General features: G+C 39.5%; 2 protein-coding genes across 5 annotated transcripts; both read right to left on the minus strand.

Moving 5' to 3' along the window:
• Positions 1-4,995: 4,995 nt before the first annotated feature.
• Positions 4,996-15,390, minus strand: zdhhc18a (zDHHC palmitoyltransferase 18a). Of its 4 annotated transcripts, XM_077576008.1 has the most exons (10): positions 14,701-15,386; positions 14,424-14,584; positions 14,084-14,233; positions 12,352-12,489; positions 12,223-12,274; positions 10,416-10,518; positions 10,221-10,333; positions 9,227-9,332; positions 7,931-7,996; positions 7,262-7,410 (listed from the first exon to the last, which is right to left on the minus strand). In XM_077576008.1, exons 1-9 carry the CDS (start codon positions 14,931-14,933, stop codon positions 7,955-7,957), a joined length of 1,098 nt encoding a protein of 365 aa, XP_077432134.1. In that variant the 5' UTR covers positions 14,934-15,386; the 3' UTR covers positions 7,262-7,410; positions 7,931-7,954. The 4 variants fall into 4 exon arrangements, with proteins under 4 accessions (XP_077432131.1, XP_077432134.1, XP_077432132.1 ...); XM_077576005.1 differs by lacking the exon at positions 7,931-7,996 and having other exon boundaries at positions 4,996-7,410; positions 14,701-15,390; XM_077576006.1 differs by lacking the exons at positions 7,262-7,410; positions 7,931-7,996 and adding an exon at positions 8,480-8,828 and having other exon boundaries at positions 14,701-15,388.
• A 250-nt stretch (positions 15,391-15,640) lies between these two features.
• pigv (phosphatidylinositol glycan anchor biosynthesis, class V) lies at positions 15,641-20,085 on the minus strand. Its single transcript, XM_077576004.1, has 3 exons — positions 19,878-20,085; positions 18,314-19,480; positions 15,641-17,473 (listed from the first exon to the last, which is right to left on the minus strand). The coding sequence occupies exons 1-3, from the start codon at positions 20,043-20,045 to the stop codon at positions 17,186-17,188; spliced, it is 1,623 nt and encodes a 540-aa protein (XP_077432130.1). The 5' UTR covers positions 20,046-20,085; the 3' UTR covers positions 15,641-17,185.
• Positions 20,086-20,938: the final 853 nt, after the last annotated feature.

Consider the following 20,938-nt stretch of genomic DNA (forward strand, 5'->3'; position numbering starts at 1 on the left):
ATTTAGGATCATTTTGTGTGTGGTCAACATCCAGTTAGGCAACTGTGATGTACCTGTGGTGTAAATTAAAAAAAAAAAAGTAAATAAGGAAGCAGCCTAAAGCGCACCCTGTTGCCGGACACAAATTGAGGAGCAACTAATTGTGTTTATAAGTGTTTGTATAACATGTCTCATAAATTGTCCACCACTGGGAAGTGACAAGGAGAAGTGTTTGCAACCACAAAATGCTCCTAGCACTAGCCTAGCTTCCCCTATAATTTTTCTTTGTGTATTTTCTGCCCATCTGGATGGCCGGTGGCACCATGCTGCCTCCCACAGGTCAGTCTTGGTACTACAACAGACATCTATTGAGTCATTGTTTCCTGAGTGAAGTCAATGAAAAAGATGTTTAGAATCAGTATGTGTGCGCCCTGCTTAATGCTACACGGCTAACACGTTGTTCACAACAAGAAAGTGACAAGGAGAAGTGTTTGTAACCACAACATGCTGCTAGCACTAGCCTAGCTTCCACTATAATATTTCTTTGTGTATTTTGTGCCAGTCTGGATGGCCTGTGGCACCATGCTGCCTCTTACAGGTCAGTCTTGGTACTACAACAGAAATTTGCTTTGGGTGAGAAGACTCATGATTCGGAGGTGTGCCATGTTTGTCATCTCAAGAACACCACACACTTAATCTTGACTGTTGTTACAATTATTGAGTTAAGTGAAGTAGAGAAATAAATATGTTTAGAATGCTGGCCTGCTTTTCGCTGTACATTGGTGCTAATATATCTGCATACATCTAATAAATGCTCAATTTTGTTTTGTTGACAGTAATAATGAAAGAAGAAAGAGAAGCAAGAAAGACAAATAAATGAGAATAATGATCTGTGTTAAATCTTCAAGGCCCCTTTTTGTGATGACATACTTTGCATGTCTGTTGCGCTGTTACTGTTTATTAAGTTTTGTTGATTCCTATAGTTGTGACGTGATTGTGTCAGATATTATTAACATTTAAATTCTTTATTTTTCATATATTAACCATTGTTATACATTATTAACATCTTAATTCTTTATATTAACCATGTTGAAAGGTTTTATAGACGTGTAAAGCAAGTAGTGTTGAACTCAGTATAATTTGACCTTAAGCTGGGACATATTATTTGGTCTAGAAGTTCCTTCTCTGTGGGAAAACACATTTGGTCCTTGAGAACAGAATCTGTTTCGAACACGCACCCCTGACTCTGTTTTCGCCATCGCTCATGGAAAAGTACCCAGAGAGTATGTTTTGTCTACAAATGAAAGAGAGGCGGTCGGTTTTAACTATAAGAAGCCATTTTACACGCGGAAGAGACACATTCGGCGCTCTGAATTCCACCTGTTAAGTGATGAATTGGAGTCTGTTACGATGTCCAGAGATCTCTGTTAGATTAAAATCATTTTTGCAAAGGTGTTTTTTCTTACATTAAATCTGTCTTCAAGTTTTGGAACACGCAAAGAGGACAAATATTTTATTCCTCTTTCAATTGTGATGGTGTTATGAGTTGTATTAAGTTAGGTAAATCCTCCCTGAAAGAGGAAGTCAACTCAAAAATTGTCTTTACAATAATATCTTGCATGGGCCTCCACAATCTAAAGACGGTATTTTGATTAAAATTACGTTTTGTGTAAGTTAAGCATCAAAATCCACCCGTTTTAATCTATTTCAAAGGGCGGCCATTTTGCCACTTGCTGTCGACTGAAAATGGCATTACAGTAGCTCAGGGCTCAGGTAATGACCAATCACGGCTCACCTTGTGAATGTCACATGACCAAATTCAGGAAACAGGTGAGCTGTGATGGGTCATTACCTGAGCTCTGAGCAACTGAGATGTTATTTTCAGTCGACAGCAAGTGGCAAAATGGGCGCCCCCTGAGATGGGTAAAAACAGGTGGATTTGAAAAATTAAATATTAATCACAGTACTGTGTTTAGACTTGTGGGGCTGCATAGAACATTTTATTGTAAAAACAAAAAATTGAGATTGACATTCCCTTTAAGGCTCTGGTATCAAAAAGCACAGCCTGCCACTGATGAAAACTGAGTATTATATTTTGGCCGAAAAGGCAGATCTTGTATTGGATTTAATTACAGTGCGCAGCTGTAACCAATGTTTTGAGCTCAGTCACGAAAAAGTGTAAGAGACAAAAAATTGCGTCTGCACTGACAATCATCGCATGTCCCTTCGCATTTTGGAAATAAAGCAGCCGAGCTCAGCACTTATCCACCCACCAGGCCAAAACTGCCTGATCTAAGCTCTTCTTTTATATGTATAAAAAAAAGTCATCCTATTTTAACTTTTAGCGCACCCTCTTATTCGGCAAGCTGGCCACTGGTCCGGCTGACTGGGTGGCCTTTTCTGCCTCTAGTTGAGGTTAAAGAGCACGACACAGCATCAGTGAGCAAAGAGATCACCTGCGGCCACGCCAGATCTCCGTTGACAAGCGCACCCGTTGCACCTTGAAGGCCACCTTGAAGGCCACCTTCTACTCGTGCCGCCATGTTAAATCAAGTTATTGTCAATCCTCTTGCAAACTATTTGTATTCGTCTTGGCAAGCGAGGCCTCTGCTTCAGAATACAACGCATCTGCTGAGTCTGTGAAGCTTTGGCATTTTCCGTCAGCATGGGACCAAGCCAAAATCTATCCATCTGTTTTAGGTTTGACTGCGATATACCGCTTGCCAAACGGGCAAGACTTACAGTGGAGTCTTTTGAAGTGATTCGGTCGTATAACAGCGAAGTTTTACAGAAATCCATCAAAGTTATCAAATTTCAGGTCCGTGTCCTCAAAGTCCATAAGAGCTTCATATAAAATGTGCTTTGCATGCTGTAACATGTAAATAGTTTTGACATTGATCCTAAGCAATGCAATGCTGTACTGATGGATTAGTTTGTAGTATATAGTTAATTCCACATTTAGAGTTAATTGAGAATTTTTTCAGGATTTTTGGTACCAGTATGTGTACTCAACGCAAGTAGTCACCAAGTACCGATACTACTAGTACTTCTAATAAATAAAATTCCCCAAAAAAACAATGGCAGATCATATTAAAGAAACATCTAGCATTTTTCCTTAAAATTGCATGAAATTAATGGCAATTTCCTATTTTTCTAATGGCTCATTTCTAGTTCCTGATCATAAAAGGGTCACAAGAGGGTGGCCATTGTGAGTACTAATACCTTAAAATAAGGTTGGCATTGGCACCATTCACCTCATACGATTATTAATACTAATTTTGAGTTGAGCTAGCTGAGCTAGCTAAAGCTAGCTAGCTTGCTCCTTTCTTTTTCTAAAATAAATCATTTTATACATTTTGTATGGTTAAAACTTAAAAGGAACTTAGATAATGGCAGCGTTTCAAATAATTTTATTTGTTTTCATATTTTTTTTCTCATTCACTTCTTTTAATTTAAGCATGAATCCTGAGGTTGTTTTTATTTTTTTTATGTTCTTTGTAAAATTACATTTATCATGGCTTGTCAGGATAATTAATTTTATTAAGTATGCAGTATTTATATTTATTTATTTACTCATTTTCTTTTTTACAAGCAGAATGAAAAGGAGATACTGGCCTTTTTCTTTTGGTGGTCATTTTTCCTTATATATATATATATATATATATATATATATATATATATATTAGGGGTGTTCGATTTGATACCACTTTTTTTAGCCCGATACCGATACTCAACTCTTGAGTAGACACCAATACGATACCAAATACTGATACTGATACTACATTAAATCCACCCCCACCCCCCAAAAAAAATTACAAATAATTTTAAAGAAATATCTATATATTCCTTTCCATATTATATATATATAGAAAATGAAAAGTCCATGTCGAGTTTTAGCGACCCCTCTGGTGAAAAGCGGAATGGAAGCCAGCAATGTGCACATATCCAGAGTGCCGAGACGTTAGTAGTTTTATTGTGCATTGCTTATCATAAATAGACCCTATCACATTTTCGTGACAAAGTCTTGCCTTTTTAGCAAGAAGAAAGCAAGCTGTGGGTCCCGTTTCGTCCTCTTGGGTTTATCCACCTACTCCAATATTAACGCTGCTCCACTGTCACTTCCGGGTACAACTCCCGTTGCATGTCACCAAAGTTTCAGCCCGATGGTCGAGCAAAAGGAGCCACCGGGAGACGGAGACTGCAGACTTGGTTTATTATTTTTTACACTTTTATACCCGCTGTCGTACACAGTTGTCTTTTCCCAAGGTCTCGTAGAAACACTTCCGCCTTCCCAGCGCGTCCGCGGAGCAAGAGAGAGAGAGCGTGCACGCGCCGGACTTCACTACTCTTTAGTCTCGATAATGTCTTCGTCTCACTTGGTGCGGTCTTAACTACAACACTATAGACTTGTCTATTCCGGCTTGGCTGTGCCTTACTTGCCACAACCTCATTCAACTCAATTGGATACACGTATGACCTGACAGTTGGGTGCACTCAAACCTTGACCTCAAGCCCCCGCTGTCCAGCAGCCGTCATGATCCTCAGCCGCCAGACAACATTTTCTCTGCTTCTCAAGCTGGGTAATTACAGAGTGAACAGTCTCTTAAAAGCGTAACTGGGCACAGAATAAACATTGGGACATAAGCAGTGCCAAGCAAAACCAGTTGTGCCATTGAAACATGATGATCACTTTTGTATGGCTACTCCCAACGAAAACAAATTCCCATCCGCAGCAAATGCAAATCTGTTCTTGCGCTGAGGATGAGCGTGAGATGTTGTACGTCGCATACACTGTATCTGAGCAACACGCACACACATTCCTCACCTGTCTTCCAGTGTAGCTTTCAAGCGCCTGTTGTCCACATTGTGAGATCACACTTCACACGCACTCGCAACACGTGTGCTCAACATGCGTCTCCTCATTGTTTCCATGAGGCCAACTATGGCTGATTTACTGTCACCGCAAATTGGGAAAATGATTCTGGGGAAGGGAGAGGAACAAAGAGGAGCGAGACATGTCAACAAAGTGATTGTTTTATTCACATTTTTTAAACTCCACTGTCACATCTTCAGACTTGATTTAAAATCTATGTGCAGCGTTAATGCCCATTTACATTACAAAACAAAAAGAACATCAAAAGGCCTTTTGGTCTACTTGTACTATTATTACTAAAGAACTGCTGTCTAAGCAGACGGTGCCATCTTTGAGCACATCCTGGCCTCTAGTGGCGAAAACAAAAGTTCACCATTATATGAGAGGTCACGTTTTTTTTGTTTGTTTTTTTACTGCAAAAACAAATACAGTACACCCCTCTATTCATCCATTTTGGGTTGCAGGTGAACTTGGAGCCGCATACACACTACGGATAATTTAGAGTCTTCAATGAAACTAACGTAAGGATTGGAATCAGTGAGAAGTCACACAAGCACAGGGAGAACATGCAAACTCCACACAGAAATGCTGGAACCAGGGTTCGAAGCCTAAACCGCAGAACTGTGATGCATACGTGCTAACCACACGAGTACAAACGAGTACAAAGACATCAAAATGACGAGTGATACAACCTCAACCACATTCCAAACATAACTTGGGTTTTAACCCGATCGAAACCTTTAACCACAAACACCCACGTCAGTTTTCATGCCGTCAACTAGCCCAGAGGCAAAGGAAACATGGGCTTTTATTTTTAAACAGTTCCGTGTGAGGCCCAGGGGTATGGTTTGTTTTGAGTTAGATTTAATACATATTCAATGCAAACAATTCGTTTTGTACCTGGAAAAACAAAATATTGAAAAACTTAAGATGCCATAAACGCACAAAGCATGATGACACAGGAGCAAATTATACAGATTGTAAAATAATAATAATCTTGCCCTCTAATTCACAATTTTTATCTGTCCCAAAAAAAAAAAGAAGAAGCAGGGGTTCCCAAACATTACGCTAGCTGTGAGCAGATCTTTGGGTATCAAGAAAAATTTAAATCAAACCTATAAATAGTGTTGTATTTGTGTGTCCTTGGTCCAACCCTTAAATTCAGCCATTTTCTGAACCGCATTTTTTAAAAGCATATGTTAATTGAACAACTGCTAAAGGTACAATGTGTAGAATTTAGTGCCACCTAGTGGTGAACTAATAGTTTAATGATTTTGAAGCATGCGCACTACGGTGCCTCAGACAGACCACACTTCGCAAACCTCCCACCAATTACTGCCAATTATTATTTGGAGTGAGCGGCTAGCAAGAAATCGCTAGAGTGGCTAACAAGAGCGACTGAATTATTATTTCACCACTAGATGGCGCTAAACAATTACAATAAACTACAATTGTTTTGATTTGTTAAATTGAGTTGAGTGTGTGTTTTTTAATCTTAAATCAATAGAATTGTTTGTTTTAAAAATTCTAACAAAAAGTTTAGGGACCTACCAGGGTCATCGGCACATTTAAAATAAAAATAAATAAAAAAAAGTTTAAGTAAAAAGCTCCCTATTGTTTTCGATTGTAAATAGTTTTCCAAAATTTCAAAATATTTGAAATGTTGCATTTTTACTTATCAGTTTTAATTTCAAACAAAACCAAAACCTGCAGAGTGATAAAGCTAACTGAAAATTTAAATAAATAGTTCCCTGAAGTCTACAGTTTTAAATTGATCTATTATCTGCCATATGATTCTTCAAAAAAGCTGATGCTGAATATCGGCACCGATAATCTGTCTATCGCTTCTCCAAAACGTTTTCGCTTTGCACCTCTCAAATTTGAGGTTCCGCAATCGGTGGTTGCCAGGTTTAATCGATCTGTGACGGGAACCCCTGATCAGAAAAGCCTGTCAAACTCAGGCTTACAAGCTTTCCCTTTCCTGAAATGAATCGCTGCCTGGTTCAGTAAGATATTTTTCCCCTTCTTCCTTATCCACAAATTCACATTTGTTCACAGGTTGTCCAAGCACTTTGCATGAGATGCGAGCAGGAAATTGAACACCGCGGCTGACTTGGCTCTATGGCTTGAGGTTCTGTACTGTGAAAGGTTTGGGGAGGCTTAATATTTAATAAGCTTCAAATGTCCACTTGTGCTTAAAGTCAACACTCAAGTACCAAACAGGACTTGTGAAAAAGCCTCCGAGTTGAATTCCCTCAAGTTAACGGGATGAACCCGACATCAGGTGCCTCGCCAAGAACCAGCGTGGCTCGAGCGAGCGAGGGCGAAGGAGACGCCAAGCGGAACGCCGGGTTGATGGAGTGCATCGAGTCGCTCGTGCTGCTCCTGGAGAAGGGAGAGCACAGGTTGGGCGTGGCCTCCGAATCCGGGGCGCGCGCTGGGGCACCGGTAACCTCCAGGCCCAGCGGGGTGGTCTTTGGGGTGCCGGGGAGGCAGAGACCGTAAAAGGCGGAGGAGTGGAGCATCCTCTCGAGCACGTCTTTGGTGCTTTGTGTGCACTATGTGAAGAGGAAAAGAAAGCAAACGTCAAGAGCGGACAAAAGGAGCGCTGTTCTCGGTTAGTGTTACTTATGTTAGCTTGGCTGGCATCCAGCATTATGGAGGCAGTCTGTTGAGACGCACGGAGGGAGGTTAAATGCAGACAGTGCACGCAGAAGGCAACCATACGCAACAAGGCGAGGATGGATGTGAAGCCGAAACGCCGAAAAACAAGTACGCGTTTGCTGACATCACCCATGCACGCGCCGTAAGACGTGTATGAACAAGACGAGGTTAAATCCAAACCCAGAGAGGACATGACACAAATGTGGCCACCATCCAGCTCCAACATGAGTGAGTGGAATTGGAAGGAGAACAAATGGCAGTGAAGCATGCACACTCGCGTTAGTGAACAACTCCCCACGTCAAGACAAAGCAGTCACAACATGGGACCAAACTCGCTTTGCACAAAACAAAACGGCAGCACGTCATGAAGGAAAGAAAGAAAAGTGGTGGAGATGGGATTGACCCTTTGCTAACCTTATACACGCCGAACTGTTTTTTTCAGGCTGTGCAGGACAAAGAATAATCCTGACATGTCTCCTCCTGGCGGATGCAACGGATATAGCACAACAGTGAGCAAAGGCTACAAAACGGTTAGCACGATTGCAAATAGAGATTTGTAGATCACATTTTTGCTCTTTTGGGAGCACTTTGGACAATATATTGGAAAATGTGGGGGTGGATTAAGGTCAGGCCTGACAAAAGTTCTTCCACAGAGAGAAATCACCCAACCACACCTTCATGTATCCTGCACACCAACAATTGCATAGAATGTGATGTCTTGTTAACTCATTCGCTGCCATCAAGACGTCAATTTTTGTGGTCAAGTCCACTGTGGCTCAGTGGGGTAGCGCTGCGGAGCTTTGACATGCAAATAGGAGGTGAGGGTTCGAAAGACGTCAATTCTTATTGGACTGGCGGTAAATGAGTTGACAAGCCAACCACCCTGCTGATTGGTTCATTCTGAGTGGAATCAGGCTTACGAAGAATTAAGGGATCAAAAATACATTTTAAGCAGAAACCAAATTGCCAAAAATAAAAAGATCATCTTTATTAAAGAATTAATAAAACACTTTTTAAAGTTATGCTGAAATGTTCCCTTTTTAAAGTAAATAATGCACAACGGTGAATGACAAATGAGCCCAAAAAAAAAGTGCAGATATATTTTGTACATTGCATGCAAAATATTCAAGAGGAGGTCGACTCATCAAAACGTATTATAGTCTAGACTACCAAGCACGACTTCAGTCACATTTCAAAAACTGAAACACATGTTTCGGGACATCAAACAGTCGAACAAGCTCAACTAGCACTTCAAACACATTTCGACACGCTTCTGGCTAGTGAATGTGCGTCCGATTTCTTTGAAGACGTTCTGCTGGACAAGAACAACAACAAAACAATGAAAAACATCCATTAACAAGAACGATAATTTTAAGATGTGTGGAAACCATTTGAGCAGCAAATCTGCTTAGTCAACGACGCCAATTTCAACTGTAAACATTTCCTTCAAGAATCAAGCTTTTTTTCTTTTATTAGTCACCTGCTTTAAAGGAGATCTCATTTCTTTTATTACCCTTTCATTTTGTTTTCACATTTACATATTTCAAATAAAGTCAATTTGTCTGCAACTACCAATGACCAAACTGAAGAAGTGGATATACTGTATAAACAAACAAGAGAAAGGGAGCATTGTTTAAAAAATAAAAAATAAAAAATAAACTCTAGGGGGTGGGAGAGGGAGGACGGGGACCACAATCTGGTTCATCCTACCATGTTGGCATCGTTCTTGGCTGCGAAGGAAGGCAGCTCGATCTCTGAGGCAGAAGCAGCGGGGACGGACTCCTCGGGTGGCAGGAAGCCTCTCGTATCAATCAGGCTACACGGCACAAAAGATGAGGTCAGGGTTGCGCAATTTGTGGTATCAACAAATTCAGCAAGTCTTCAAAGCACAACTGGGTGACCCGAGGTTGTGAGAAGGGCATAAATCATTAGTTAGTTGGATGAAACTGAATGTTGATTGATTGCTTTTTTGGATTCAAAGCTCAGAATACAGAAAAGCTAAAAATAGTTTTCTCCCTATTTTTGCTTATAGTATAGCTTTAGTTAGGTTTGTAAAATGTAACGTCATTTCAGTCTGTTTTAATTTAACCCTGGAGAACCCAAGAACCCTTTTCTTCTTTGGAAAATTATGAATTATACATTAAATGACTGCTATAAATTCACTGAACACCAAAATATGTTTTTTCAATTTGAACCCTTTATTCCCTAATTTAGGATTAGGGCGAAATTTGACCCTTTTGGGATTTAGGGGTATCATTTCGAAAAATCTGAATAACAAAAACTGTCAGTAAACTATTTGGAATTTAAGAAAATAATCAATCAAATACACAGCTACATTGAACAATATATATTTTTTGTTTTATTTGTTGCATTTTAGAACTGGATTTTGAATGTACAAACACACTTTGGCCAATGGAAACAAGAACACAGGGACAAAATCACTGCTGAAAAAATAAAAATAAAGGTCTTTGTTATTTGAATAGCAGAATTTATAGGGGCCAAATTTGACCCCATGGGTTCTCCAGGGTTAAAAAAAAAATCATTTTTGTTATTTTATTTCATTAACAAAAATCTATGTTTCCACTTGTAGTATTAGTTATATTGTTAGTTTTTCAAGATAACCTTGATCAACATACGCCCATCACAGACTTTTCCATGGAAATCGGCCGATTACGATCAGTGGCCAATCGATCATTTGACACACCTTGGCGGCAGGGGCCCACATAATGTCACGCAGCAGTTGGCTAGGATGCTGTTGTAAGTGTACGGGTTCCCGGACTCCTCTGCGCCCCTTTTACTTGACCAGGAGCCCTTAATCTATAAAGTCAACATAGAAAGAAGGCAGCAGTTCTTGTACGGAGTTAAAAAAATTGACTTACATGGTGGTTAGTTTACTTACATCTTCATTTGTAGTAAGGTTGGAGGCTACTAGGTAGGTATGGAAGCCTGAGAGGCCCAAAATAGACCAGATGGAGAAGAAACAAATAACCAGCTCTACCACAGTATAAAAGCAAAGTCAAGGAATAACGCCACTCAATATCAATAAACTGTATGAGAATTATTTATTTAACTCATTCACTGCCACTGACGGCTATAAACGTCAAAAATTCATTTGTAACTATTTCTATTAGTTTAACATTTTTTTCTACTTTTGTTGAAAATCTAATTTTTTTTTTTATTGTACATTTCATTTTGTACATAAAATGTGGGATTAATCGCAAGTTAACTAGTGAAGTCATGCGAGTAATTACTATTAAAAACTTTAATCGCCTGACGACCGAATTTTTAATAATATTTTCTTCTTTTTTTTCCAATTCATTCACTGCCGTTGAAGGCTGTAAACGTCAATTAGTAAAAAAAATAAAAAAAAAAGTTTAACATTGTTTTCCAATTTTGTTAACAAGAGTATGAAAACCTAGAATTTTTTTATTGTACATTTAGAACATATAGAATTTGTGATTAATTGTGAGTTAACTAGTGAAGTCATGTGATTAATTACAATTTTAAAAAAATATTCGCCTCTTGCCCCTAATTTTAAAAAATCTTTTCTTTTTAATGAATTTATGGCAGTGAATGAGTTAAAAAGAAAGTCAACCTTAAACATTTATTGACAAATATATGTTCTATGCAGCCCCACTAGTCTAAATACAGTATTCAGGTTAATATTGTGTTAGTGGAATATGAGATAAGTAGCAAAATCCAGCCGTTTTTATCCATCTCAGGGGGTAGCCATTTTGTTACTTGCTGTCGACTGAAGGTGACATCACAGTTGCTCAGGGCTCGGGCAACGACCAATCACAGCTCGGCTGTTTTCTGAAGCTGTGATGTCATTTTCACTCGACAGCAAGTGGCAAAATGGCTGCCTTCTGATATTGATTTTTTATTTATTTTTTAAGGCTGGATTTTGCTGCTTAATAGCGCAATATTAACCAGAATATTGTATTTAGAGTAGTGGGGCTGCATAGAAGATATTATTGTCATATTGTAATATGAAAAAGGTAACGTTTAGGATACAGATTTTGAATTGCATCTTATTGGACTATGCGAGTGTGCCCAGACAATTTTAATAATATGACGAATAAGTATTACAAATATAGCGCCTTGCGAAAGTATTAGTATAGTATTGGCATCTTATCATTCAGAAATCATCTGGGAACTTCTGGAGTCAGCTGCACTGAGAGAATAGGGGTGAATAATTTTGCATGCTTTACTTTTCTGTTATTTAATTGTTTGTGTCCCACTTGGTGTTAATTCTTTACAAGCAAAATAATAATAATCCAATTTTATGTTTTGAAGCCAGTATTGTGGCCAAAATGTTCAAGGGGGCTAATACTTTCGCAAGGCACTGTAGCATTTATTTATTTCTGCCTGTCATTATCTTCACTATTATTGTTGTGCTGTTAAATTGCATTATGGGGGATTTGTAGCACTAAAATGTCATGTGAGGAAATAAACTATTTGACTCCACTGAGAGCACAACAAGCGTTGCAGTGTAAGATGACGTCAAGACGGTGACGCGGGGCAACGATCCTCTTGCTTGAAAGCCATCTGCCTTAGTGTGTGCTAACACTGATCCTATTAAGCACTGGCTTAGACTGCTGGACAACGGCTTGACAGCCCGTGTTATTTCTTGCCACAACTACACATGCATTTCCAAAATAGTTGGATTAAGCCAAAAACGAAAAGTTGTCCAACAAAAAGGATATCTGGCAGGGCTCTCTTGGATGGCTTGGATGAGGCTTTGACCCGATTGAGAACCTGCACACACACAAAAAGACAGCAGGGAATCATACTCGGATCTTATCAGTTATGTCAATAGAGCGTGATGAACTTACGCAAGGTGATGTGTGCTATGACGCAGCCAAATATGAAAGAGGTCAGGAAAGACAGGGAGATGATGAAACTGTAGAAAAAGCGGTAATTGCGCTTGCCCACGCAGTTCCCCACCCACGGGCAGTGATGATCAAACCTCTCTGAAAACAAAACATGCAAAGCGGACATTAAAATATTTCCGCTTTTTTCGGTTGTACGTTTAGGCATGAGGAGGAATGCAAAAGGGAAAATACACACTTCTTTATACAGTAGACTAAATATCCCCTGCAAAGTACGCAAACTAGTACACATTTTTTTAACTGGTTGTCTTCGGATTTTTTTTGCCGCCAGTCAATTACAGGTCATAAGAAACAAACATTCCTATTCACATTCACATTCACACCTATAGGCAATTTAGAGCACAGGTGTCAAACCCAAGGCATCTTTTTATGTTGCTGACGAAAGCAAATTCTGTGCATCGACTTCATGTTTCTTGCTAAAATACCAGAATTGCAAATTGTCAACAAACAACAAAGTTTTTACTGGCCTCTGATTTCAAAACTAGTTATTCAGCAATTTGTTGTTTATATGTAACATGGTCGTGGGGGGGGGATGCTGGAGCCTATCCCAGCTGGCTTTGGGTAGTAGGCGGGGCACACCCTGAACTGGTTGCCAGCCAATTGCACAATCATACCTGACGGATGAATTATACATTTATTTGTGTTCACAAACTTCACAGTCATAACGGCCATCCAAAGGAAACCATATCTACAATGTGGCCACCAACAAAAAATTGTTTGGCACTGCTGATTTAGAGTCTTCAATTAACCCAACATGCATGTTTTTGGTGTTGGTAAATAGCAGTTTTCATTTACTTTTTTTTTTTTTTACAACCTGCTCTGTAACAATCAACACACTCAATTTCTCCTCTGTGGACCAATAAAGGATTATCTTATTTTATCATACCTGATACTGTGAGACAGACATGGTAACTACTTGATGGGTATGGAGGGCCAAAAATGCCAAAATAAATAAATATATAAATGTGACAATAAAAACAGATAGAACAAATATAAGTCAAAAATTAAATATAAATATAAATGGAAATAAAAACAATAACATACATAAATAAATAACTGTAAAAATACATACAAATATATAAATGAGATTAAATATATATAAAAATATATATATATAAAAATATATATATATAAAAAAAAATATATAAAAAAAAAAAAATATATATATATATATATATTAAAAAAAATATATATATATATATATATATATATAAATATATATATAAAAAAAAAATATATATATATATATATATATATATATATATATAAAAATGTGGAAATAAATACAAAAATACATTAGAATTAAATGTCAATAAATAAATAAAAACGCTCTTGCTTTCATATTCATTTCATGCATTATATCCATTTTTATTTTCACTTTTATTTGTTATTTTGGCATTTTTAGTCCTCCATAGACGGGAACGTCGCAACTTCAACTGTATTAAAGATGGTTGTTCTAGTCAACAAATATGTTGCAATTCTATTTATGTTGCCTTTACAGACTAACCTGCAATATCACCTGTATTTCCCCAGTATAATGTACCTGTGTCATTATTTCCCATTTTTCCAAACCCAGTGGACTTGATTTTCTCCAAGATTTTTTTAGAAATAGAAATAGTCAATCACCTGCGCTAAAATAGTGTTAACACATTGCAACTTATCATCATATCCTTACCCACACAGTTGTCACAAAGGCTGCAGTGTGAGGTACGAGGAGGGCGAAACATTTTACACGTAAAGCAGTACTTGAGCTTGACCACCTGCTGGTTGATGAGGATCTCCTTGGTCCGCGGAGGGGGGCGATACGATGAGGATCCTGAGGTATCTTAAAAAACAAAAAAACAAAAAGAGCATCACTCAAATGTTGTGTTAGGAACAAATGCGCAACTGCTCTGCTTTTCCAATAGTGATGCTAGAGTAAGCTGCTTAAAGTTTGGGAGTGTAGTCCACACACAGATGTCCCGAGATGGCAAAGCTCTTTCACCCCATCTGTCTTTACAATTGGTGCACCTTACCTATCTGCTTCTCTATGTCTGCGGCTTCATCTAAGGTGGCTCTGGGTAGGATGCCCGGGTCTGTGAAGCTGGTTCTCAACAAGGAGAGGACCACAAACACAAAAAGCACCCCACCGATCACGGGGATGAAGACTGTCAGATGCTTCACAAGGAATGGGCAACTAGAAACAGAAAAGCGTGTGCATGTTTGTGGAATTCAATACTTTGTAGTGACACGTGTACAGCAACAAGTTGTGTCCAGTGCACGCCAGAAAATAAACAATGTTTTAGCACTTACTCGAATGCAAAGAAAAGGCCACAGGTGACAACAATAAGCCCCAGTGTCAGAGGGAGGACGCCACTCTGTCTGGCCACGATGACTCGTCCGTCACAGAAAAATCGGTTCTTCCCCGGGAACACTTCCCATTTTTTCCGCAGCCGTTCCGCTTTCTTGTCGGGGTGGTTCTGAACGGAAGCGGGAGCCACCGACAGCGCCAGCGGGTCGATTTGCTGGTACTCGCAGTTTCTCATCCTGTCGGCAGAGCCGCCGCCGCCGCTGTTCGGAGGTACGAGCGACGATATCTTCTCAGTCAGTAGGGCTCTCAAAAGAAAACGAGCTCCGTCATTGCATCAGGGGGGCTGTCGGGGTTAGCATCCCCCGATAATTTGTGTCATCCTCAATGCTAACATTAGCTAGCGGACCTGCAGAGACATTCTCCTTCGTAAATGACTTTCACGACTTGAGCCCACTTCCCAGTCGACACAAAGTCCGTTAACATCTTCGTAAATTAAACCATAGATTTGCAATAAAATAAATATAGATTTCGTACAAATTTTGCTGAACAGTCCCGAGAGGAAGCACCGACTAGCTTCGCGTCCAGTTTGATGCAGCAGTACAATATTTCCTTGTCTCTTTCCGTCGACACTGACGTCACGACGCAGCGACAGATGAAGCCGGGGGGCAGCCATCTTACGTTGCCACTGTTACTAAGCACTGACCCCTTTTTAAATGTTTGGTTGGTGCTCAAACAGATGGATGAATTAACATTAAAATGCATTTGTTTCAGATAAAGCATGCAATTTAATACCATATTTTTCATTCACATTCAAAATTAAAGTTAAATATTTAAAGTATGTACATAGTCAAGTGAAAAACAAATATTAAACAATTATTTAATCAGCGGCATCTTTAACAAAATGCCTTTCCCCAGTTACCAGTGATACTACAAAGACAAGAATAACAAACATTCAAGTTTTATGTACACACTGCTCAAGTTTAACAACTATGATAAATAAATAAGTATGGCTCACTGTTTGGGATGGACATGAATGACACTCAACTGCTCATTGAAAATGTCGTAGATTGCGTGGAACTGGAATTGATTCATCGTAATTCATCGTAAGGAAAAACTGAGAGGACTAATGTGCTACAGCCAGTAAACTAGCTTCAGACCTACAGAAGTGCAACATTTTGTCATGACTCATGACATACTCATCAAAACACCACCAGCATGGAAACTGGAACTCAGAACATTCACCGATTCTCCCATTTCTATTAAAAATATATATATATATATATTTTTTTTTAAATAATCTATAAATTGTTGATTTTCTCCAAGTTATTTAGTCAAATATCCACCCCTAATACAAACCCAATTCCCAAAAAGTTGGGACACTATACAAATTGTGAATAAAAACTGAACGCAATAATGTGCAAGTGCCAAATTTCAATATTTTGTTCAGAATAGAACATAGATGACGGTTCAAAAGTTTAAACTGAGAAAATGTATAATTTTAAGGAAAAAATATGTTGATTGTAAATTTCATGGTGCCAACAAATCTAAAAAAATAAATAAAAAAAAGTTGGGACAGGTAGCGGCTGGAAAAGTCAATTGCGCTTGCAAAAAAACAGCTGGAAGACCAGTTACCACTAATGAGGTCCATTAGCAACTTGATTGAAGTATAAAAAGAACTTCTCTGAGTCGCAGTGTCTCGGGGTCATTTAAAATAAAGTGTGTCAAAGTGGAAACCTGTTTTGTGGTCAGACCAATCACGATTGGAAGTTCTTTGTGGAAAACCAGGGCGCTATATCATACGGACTAAAGAGGACAAGGGTTGCATCTGGAAAGGCATCATCAATGCAGAAAGGTATATTCAGATTGGAGAACATCTGCTCCCATCCAGGCATCATCACTTTCAGAGAAGATCTTGCATTTCTCGACACGATAATGCCAGACCACATGCAGCACCAATTACAACATCATGGCTGCGTAGGAAAAGGATCCGGGTATTGGAATGGCCAGCCAGCAGTCCACTTCTTTCACTTCTAGAGCACATTTGGCGTATTCATAAAAGGGAAGGTGCGACAAAGAAAGCCCAAGACAGTTGAACAGTTAGCGAGACGCGGGTTAGACATTGAGATTTGTTGACACCATGGAATTTAAAATCAACAGTTTTCTCTTAAAATGATACATTTTCTCAGTTTAAACTTTTGACCTGTTCTCTATGTTTGATTCTGAATAAAATATTAAAATTTGGCACTTCCACATAATTGCATTCAGTTTGTTTAGTGTCCCAACTTTTGGGGAATTGTGTTTGTAACTGCTACATAAACACATCTACTCCAAAATTCTTTTTAGAACCAAAATGAGGCACATTTGTCATGCTTTGTTCATCTTTTGTTAATTTCATGACAAAAATGTCTCTGTTATATTACACAATAGAAGATTATTAAAAATAGTAGCCTCACAGACTAATATTGCATTCTTCTGCCATAGATTCAGTCAAGTCCACGGTAGGCAGTTACAGTGCGTTGCCAGGCCCAGCACCCAGTACGAAAGGAAGTAGCCCAGGATGCTTTTTGTGATGGGAGAGCACACTCGGATGTACGGTATCAACGCAATGACGGGATTTTGAGGCATGTGCTTGCAGCCGTTTTTGGCAGAAGTCTTCATCTGAACGCTGGGCGTTGATGTTTTCCTTCGGTGAAGAAGTGGCTCGTTGAGGAGGAGCAGATGAGCACTGATCCAGAAGGGAACGGGAGACGACGAGGCCATGAATCGGGTCAGGACCTGGAAACAGAACAAGAAGCATGAGAGGAATTGTTTCACGTTTTAGCAAAATAAATATTATCATGGTTCATCTTTCACATACATTGTCGCAGATTTTTAAGCCATCTTTTTTTTCATGTGATTTTATAATATACAAGGCCCCGCCTCTTAAAGCACACAGGCACTACAATATGTGCAGTATTTTCTATGCAGTCTCCATATGCTGCCTCATTTTCACAAATTATTGACCAATAATAAGTGCTGAAAATGTATTGCTCAACAAACATGGCTTTTTGTGTCCTGAAAAAAAAAAAAATTGGGGGAAATGTAAGGATTCCACCTGACGCCAATGTTATGCTAGCAATTGTTTTTTTATGTGTTCACAATGTTTTGTTTACAAAGTATTGATTTTTTTTGACAATATGTTCTATGCAGCCCCACTGGTCTAAATTTGGTTAATATTGCGTTCGTGGAATATGAATTAAGCATCAAAATCCAGACGTTTTTACCCATTTCAGGGGCGTCCATTTTGCCACTTGCTCGTGACTGAACATGACACTAATGTTGTTCAGGTCTCAGGTAACAACCAATCACAGCTCTGCTTCAGAAACCAGGTGAGCTGTGATTGGTCATTGCCTGAGCCCTTAGCAACACTGATGTCATCTTCAGTCAACAGCAAGTGGCAAAATGGCCGCCCCTTGAGATGGATAAAACTGGCTGGATTTTGCTTTATAAATCTTATTCCACAAATGTAATATTAATCAGAATGTCATGTTTAGTTAGACAAGTGAGGGCACACATAAAATGTTATTGTCAAGAAATGTTTATTGTTGACTTCCACTTAAAAACTTACATTCTTACCTGCACGTGCATGCACAAGGTTCCGAACACCAGCAGAGCAGTAGAATGCACAACATATACAAATACTCTGGGGTTTAAAAATCCTGGTATTGGTTTGTTGAGGCCTTTCTTCGAATGTGCCTCCCAAAGTCCAAGTCTGAAACACAGCTCTGGGTTTGCTTGGAAATAAGCATAAGCTGCCATTACACCCAAAGATGCCATAGGTAAAGCAAGAAGGAAATTGGGTATTTGTCTCAGTTCAAAGTATCGGAGGAAGCCCACATTCCAGTACACGTCCTGGATATGGGAATACATTATGGGGAGGGGTCTCATGCACCAGAGAGGTGGAGGACTATTTTCATCGGCAATACGGTAGCCCTTCTGCTCAGCCAAGGAGACGAGAGCGAGGGGGATGCGGTCTAAGGAGGCTGTTGGCGTACAAAAAGTTCTATAGCCGTAGTACTGAAAAGCACAGAAGGGAAGGGCAATGACTGCTGTTCCTAGCAGAGAGGTAAGCAGGAGGCGGATGATGACCCAAATGTAGTAGAAGATCTTCCTGTGGCCTTTTGCAATTGAACGGTATAAACGGATCTGGGAGATGGCATATACTGATGGAAGATACAAAAGAAAACCTATATTGACCAGCCCGTTGGATCGCACCGCTGATGCTATACTGAACGCCAGGCAGCCTCTAAGGGTGAATCCCTTTTCCAGGAGGAACATACCGCCAAATGTCAGCGCGGCAAACAGACTCTCCGTGTAGCCAGTGGTCATGAAAACATTAGCAGGTGTGATGCAGTAGAGGAAGGTGGAAAGCAGGGCGAGACGCTTGTCCTGCATAACCACCCGACTAAGTGCGTGCAAGGCCACCACACTCAGCAGGAAGAGGATACAATTCCCAAGGGCGACCGCCACCAGTAAACGGCCTCGCAGGCTCAACCAGCTGCCCAGAGGCCACAGCAGTGTGTCGGCCAGGCCCCGCAAGATGATGGGGAACAGGGGGAAGAAAGCAAAGTTGTGCTCGTAGATGTATCCTCTCTCAGCGATGAGGAGGTAATGCTCGGCATCCCAGTGGCTGAGACCGCCGAATAACCACTCCACCGCAGGGTCCAAGTATAGAGGATCTTCTGTCCGTGGGGGCTTGAACACATCAGCATCGTAGTCAGGGATGGCAGCGTTCAAGAGAGCCTGTTGGAAGAAATTCAAGTTAACTACACAGTGAAACAAAGCATTGACATTTACAATAAACTCGACAGGGTTCAGTCCCAATCTTTTGTGAAAAGCTGAAAAAAAAAAACTGTTAAATATAATTTAAAATGAAAATTAATTATTTTTAAAATGAACTATTTTACTCTTCCTCTTTTTACGCATCTATGAATGGTCTGGCCCATCAGCACGTTATTTATTTATTTATTTTTTAAAGTTGGCCAACCCCCCCTGATGTACTCTTATGACTTAACTTGTGTTTACCCCAGTGTCTAAGGGTGTACAATATCTTTATTTAGCTAACAAAAATAGCAAAATAGATTAGTATTTGGCTGATTGCCATACATTAAATAGCTTGACTGCAAAAGACTAACAGTACCTGCAAAAACAACGAGGCAGCCCTGGTGAATGTAGCAAACTCCAGCACAGCTCTGTAATCCATCATAGTCAGTGAAAGACACGACAAAAGCTTGCTTTCATGGAACGGAGCATTGTCGGTGACTACTGGCGCCGGATTGTCAGCATTCCATAACAAATAAAGAAACATAGACGAACGAGTCAGCCATTATTTTAAATGTCACCTTTGACCCTTATTCAATACACTTCCGGTGCTATCGCAAATATGGCGTTCAAAATAAAGCGTTCGAAATCAAACCAATGTCTACGTAGACATAGGTGTGCATAAGTAAACACCGCCTCGATTGAGTTGTCACGTTGCTACGACACATCAGCTCGTCCGCCATATTGGACGTGGCAGATCTGCCTGGTTAAGTCATGCAACAGAATAATGCAAGTAAACGGACTGAACTTCATAAAAATGCTACAAAGTGCACAAAGTTAATGCCTCCCCTTCACCCACTTACTCACACGAATATATTTAGAAACAGATAGACACACACAACAAACATATGGTATTAACAAGTAGAACACCTGAACAAATATGATTATGAAAACGTGTTTATGAATGTTAGTTCGGAATGCACAAACCTCCGACTGTTTTGATTTAACGCTTGTTGCGTTGTCAGACGTGTTGTAATTCTGTATACGCCCCAGCAGTTGTCACTGTGTAGACCACACTACTAATAAAATCTTTTCCATATATATAACACACTCCACAGACATGGCAAAAAGTAATACTTATCCACAAAACCCTGAAGTTGTGTCGGGAATTTTTAAAGATATAGCATGCTTTGAATCACGCTAGTTCATTTCCATATCTAGAATAATAGATTCATTAATTTATTTAGCTTTTAAGTGTCTTTCTTTGTAAATGTATTTTTTAATTATGTGAAGCACGACCCTTGTGAGGAATAAGCGGAAAAATGTATGGCCATTGAGCAATCTTGTGTATGCCTTGCCTTTATGTGCCTTTCAACCATAACAGTTTGCTTCTCTTTATACAATTACATTATGAAATAGATCTGATCGGTAGACAGATAC

This window comes from Vanacampus margaritifer, chromosome 9 (assembly GCF_051991255.1).
Source record: "Vanacampus margaritifer isolate UIUO_Vmar chromosome 9, RoL_Vmar_1.0, whole genome shotgun sequence".
NCBI lineage: Eukaryota > Metazoa > Chordata > Actinopteri > Syngnathiformes > Syngnathidae > Vanacampus > Vanacampus margaritifer.

Coding starts and splice junctions, on each gene's coding strand:
- zdhhc18a (XM_077576005.1), bottom strand. CDS start 14,933: ATGAGAAACTGCGAGTACCAGCAAATCGACCCGCTGGCGCTGTCGGTG. Junction 12,275..12,351: donor CATAGCACACATCACCTTGC/GTAAGTTCATCA, acceptor GTGTGTGTGCAG/GTTCTCAATCGGGTCAAAGC. Junction 7,411..9,226: donor CCAAGAACGATGCCAACATG/GTAGGATGAACC, acceptor CTCTTCACATAG/TGCACACAAAGCACCAAAGA.
- pigv (XM_077576004.1), bottom strand. CDS start 20,045: ATGTTTCTTTATTTGTTATGGAATGCTGACAATCCGGCGCCAGTAGTC. Junction 19,481..19,877: donor CTGCCTCGTTGTTTTTGCAG/GTACTGTTAGTC, acceptor TTCTTCCAACAG/GCTCTCTTGAACGCTGCCAT. Junction 17,474..18,313: donor CCTTGTGCATGCACGTGCAG/GTAAGAATGTAA, acceptor TTCTGTTTCCAG/GTCCTGACCCGATTCATGGC.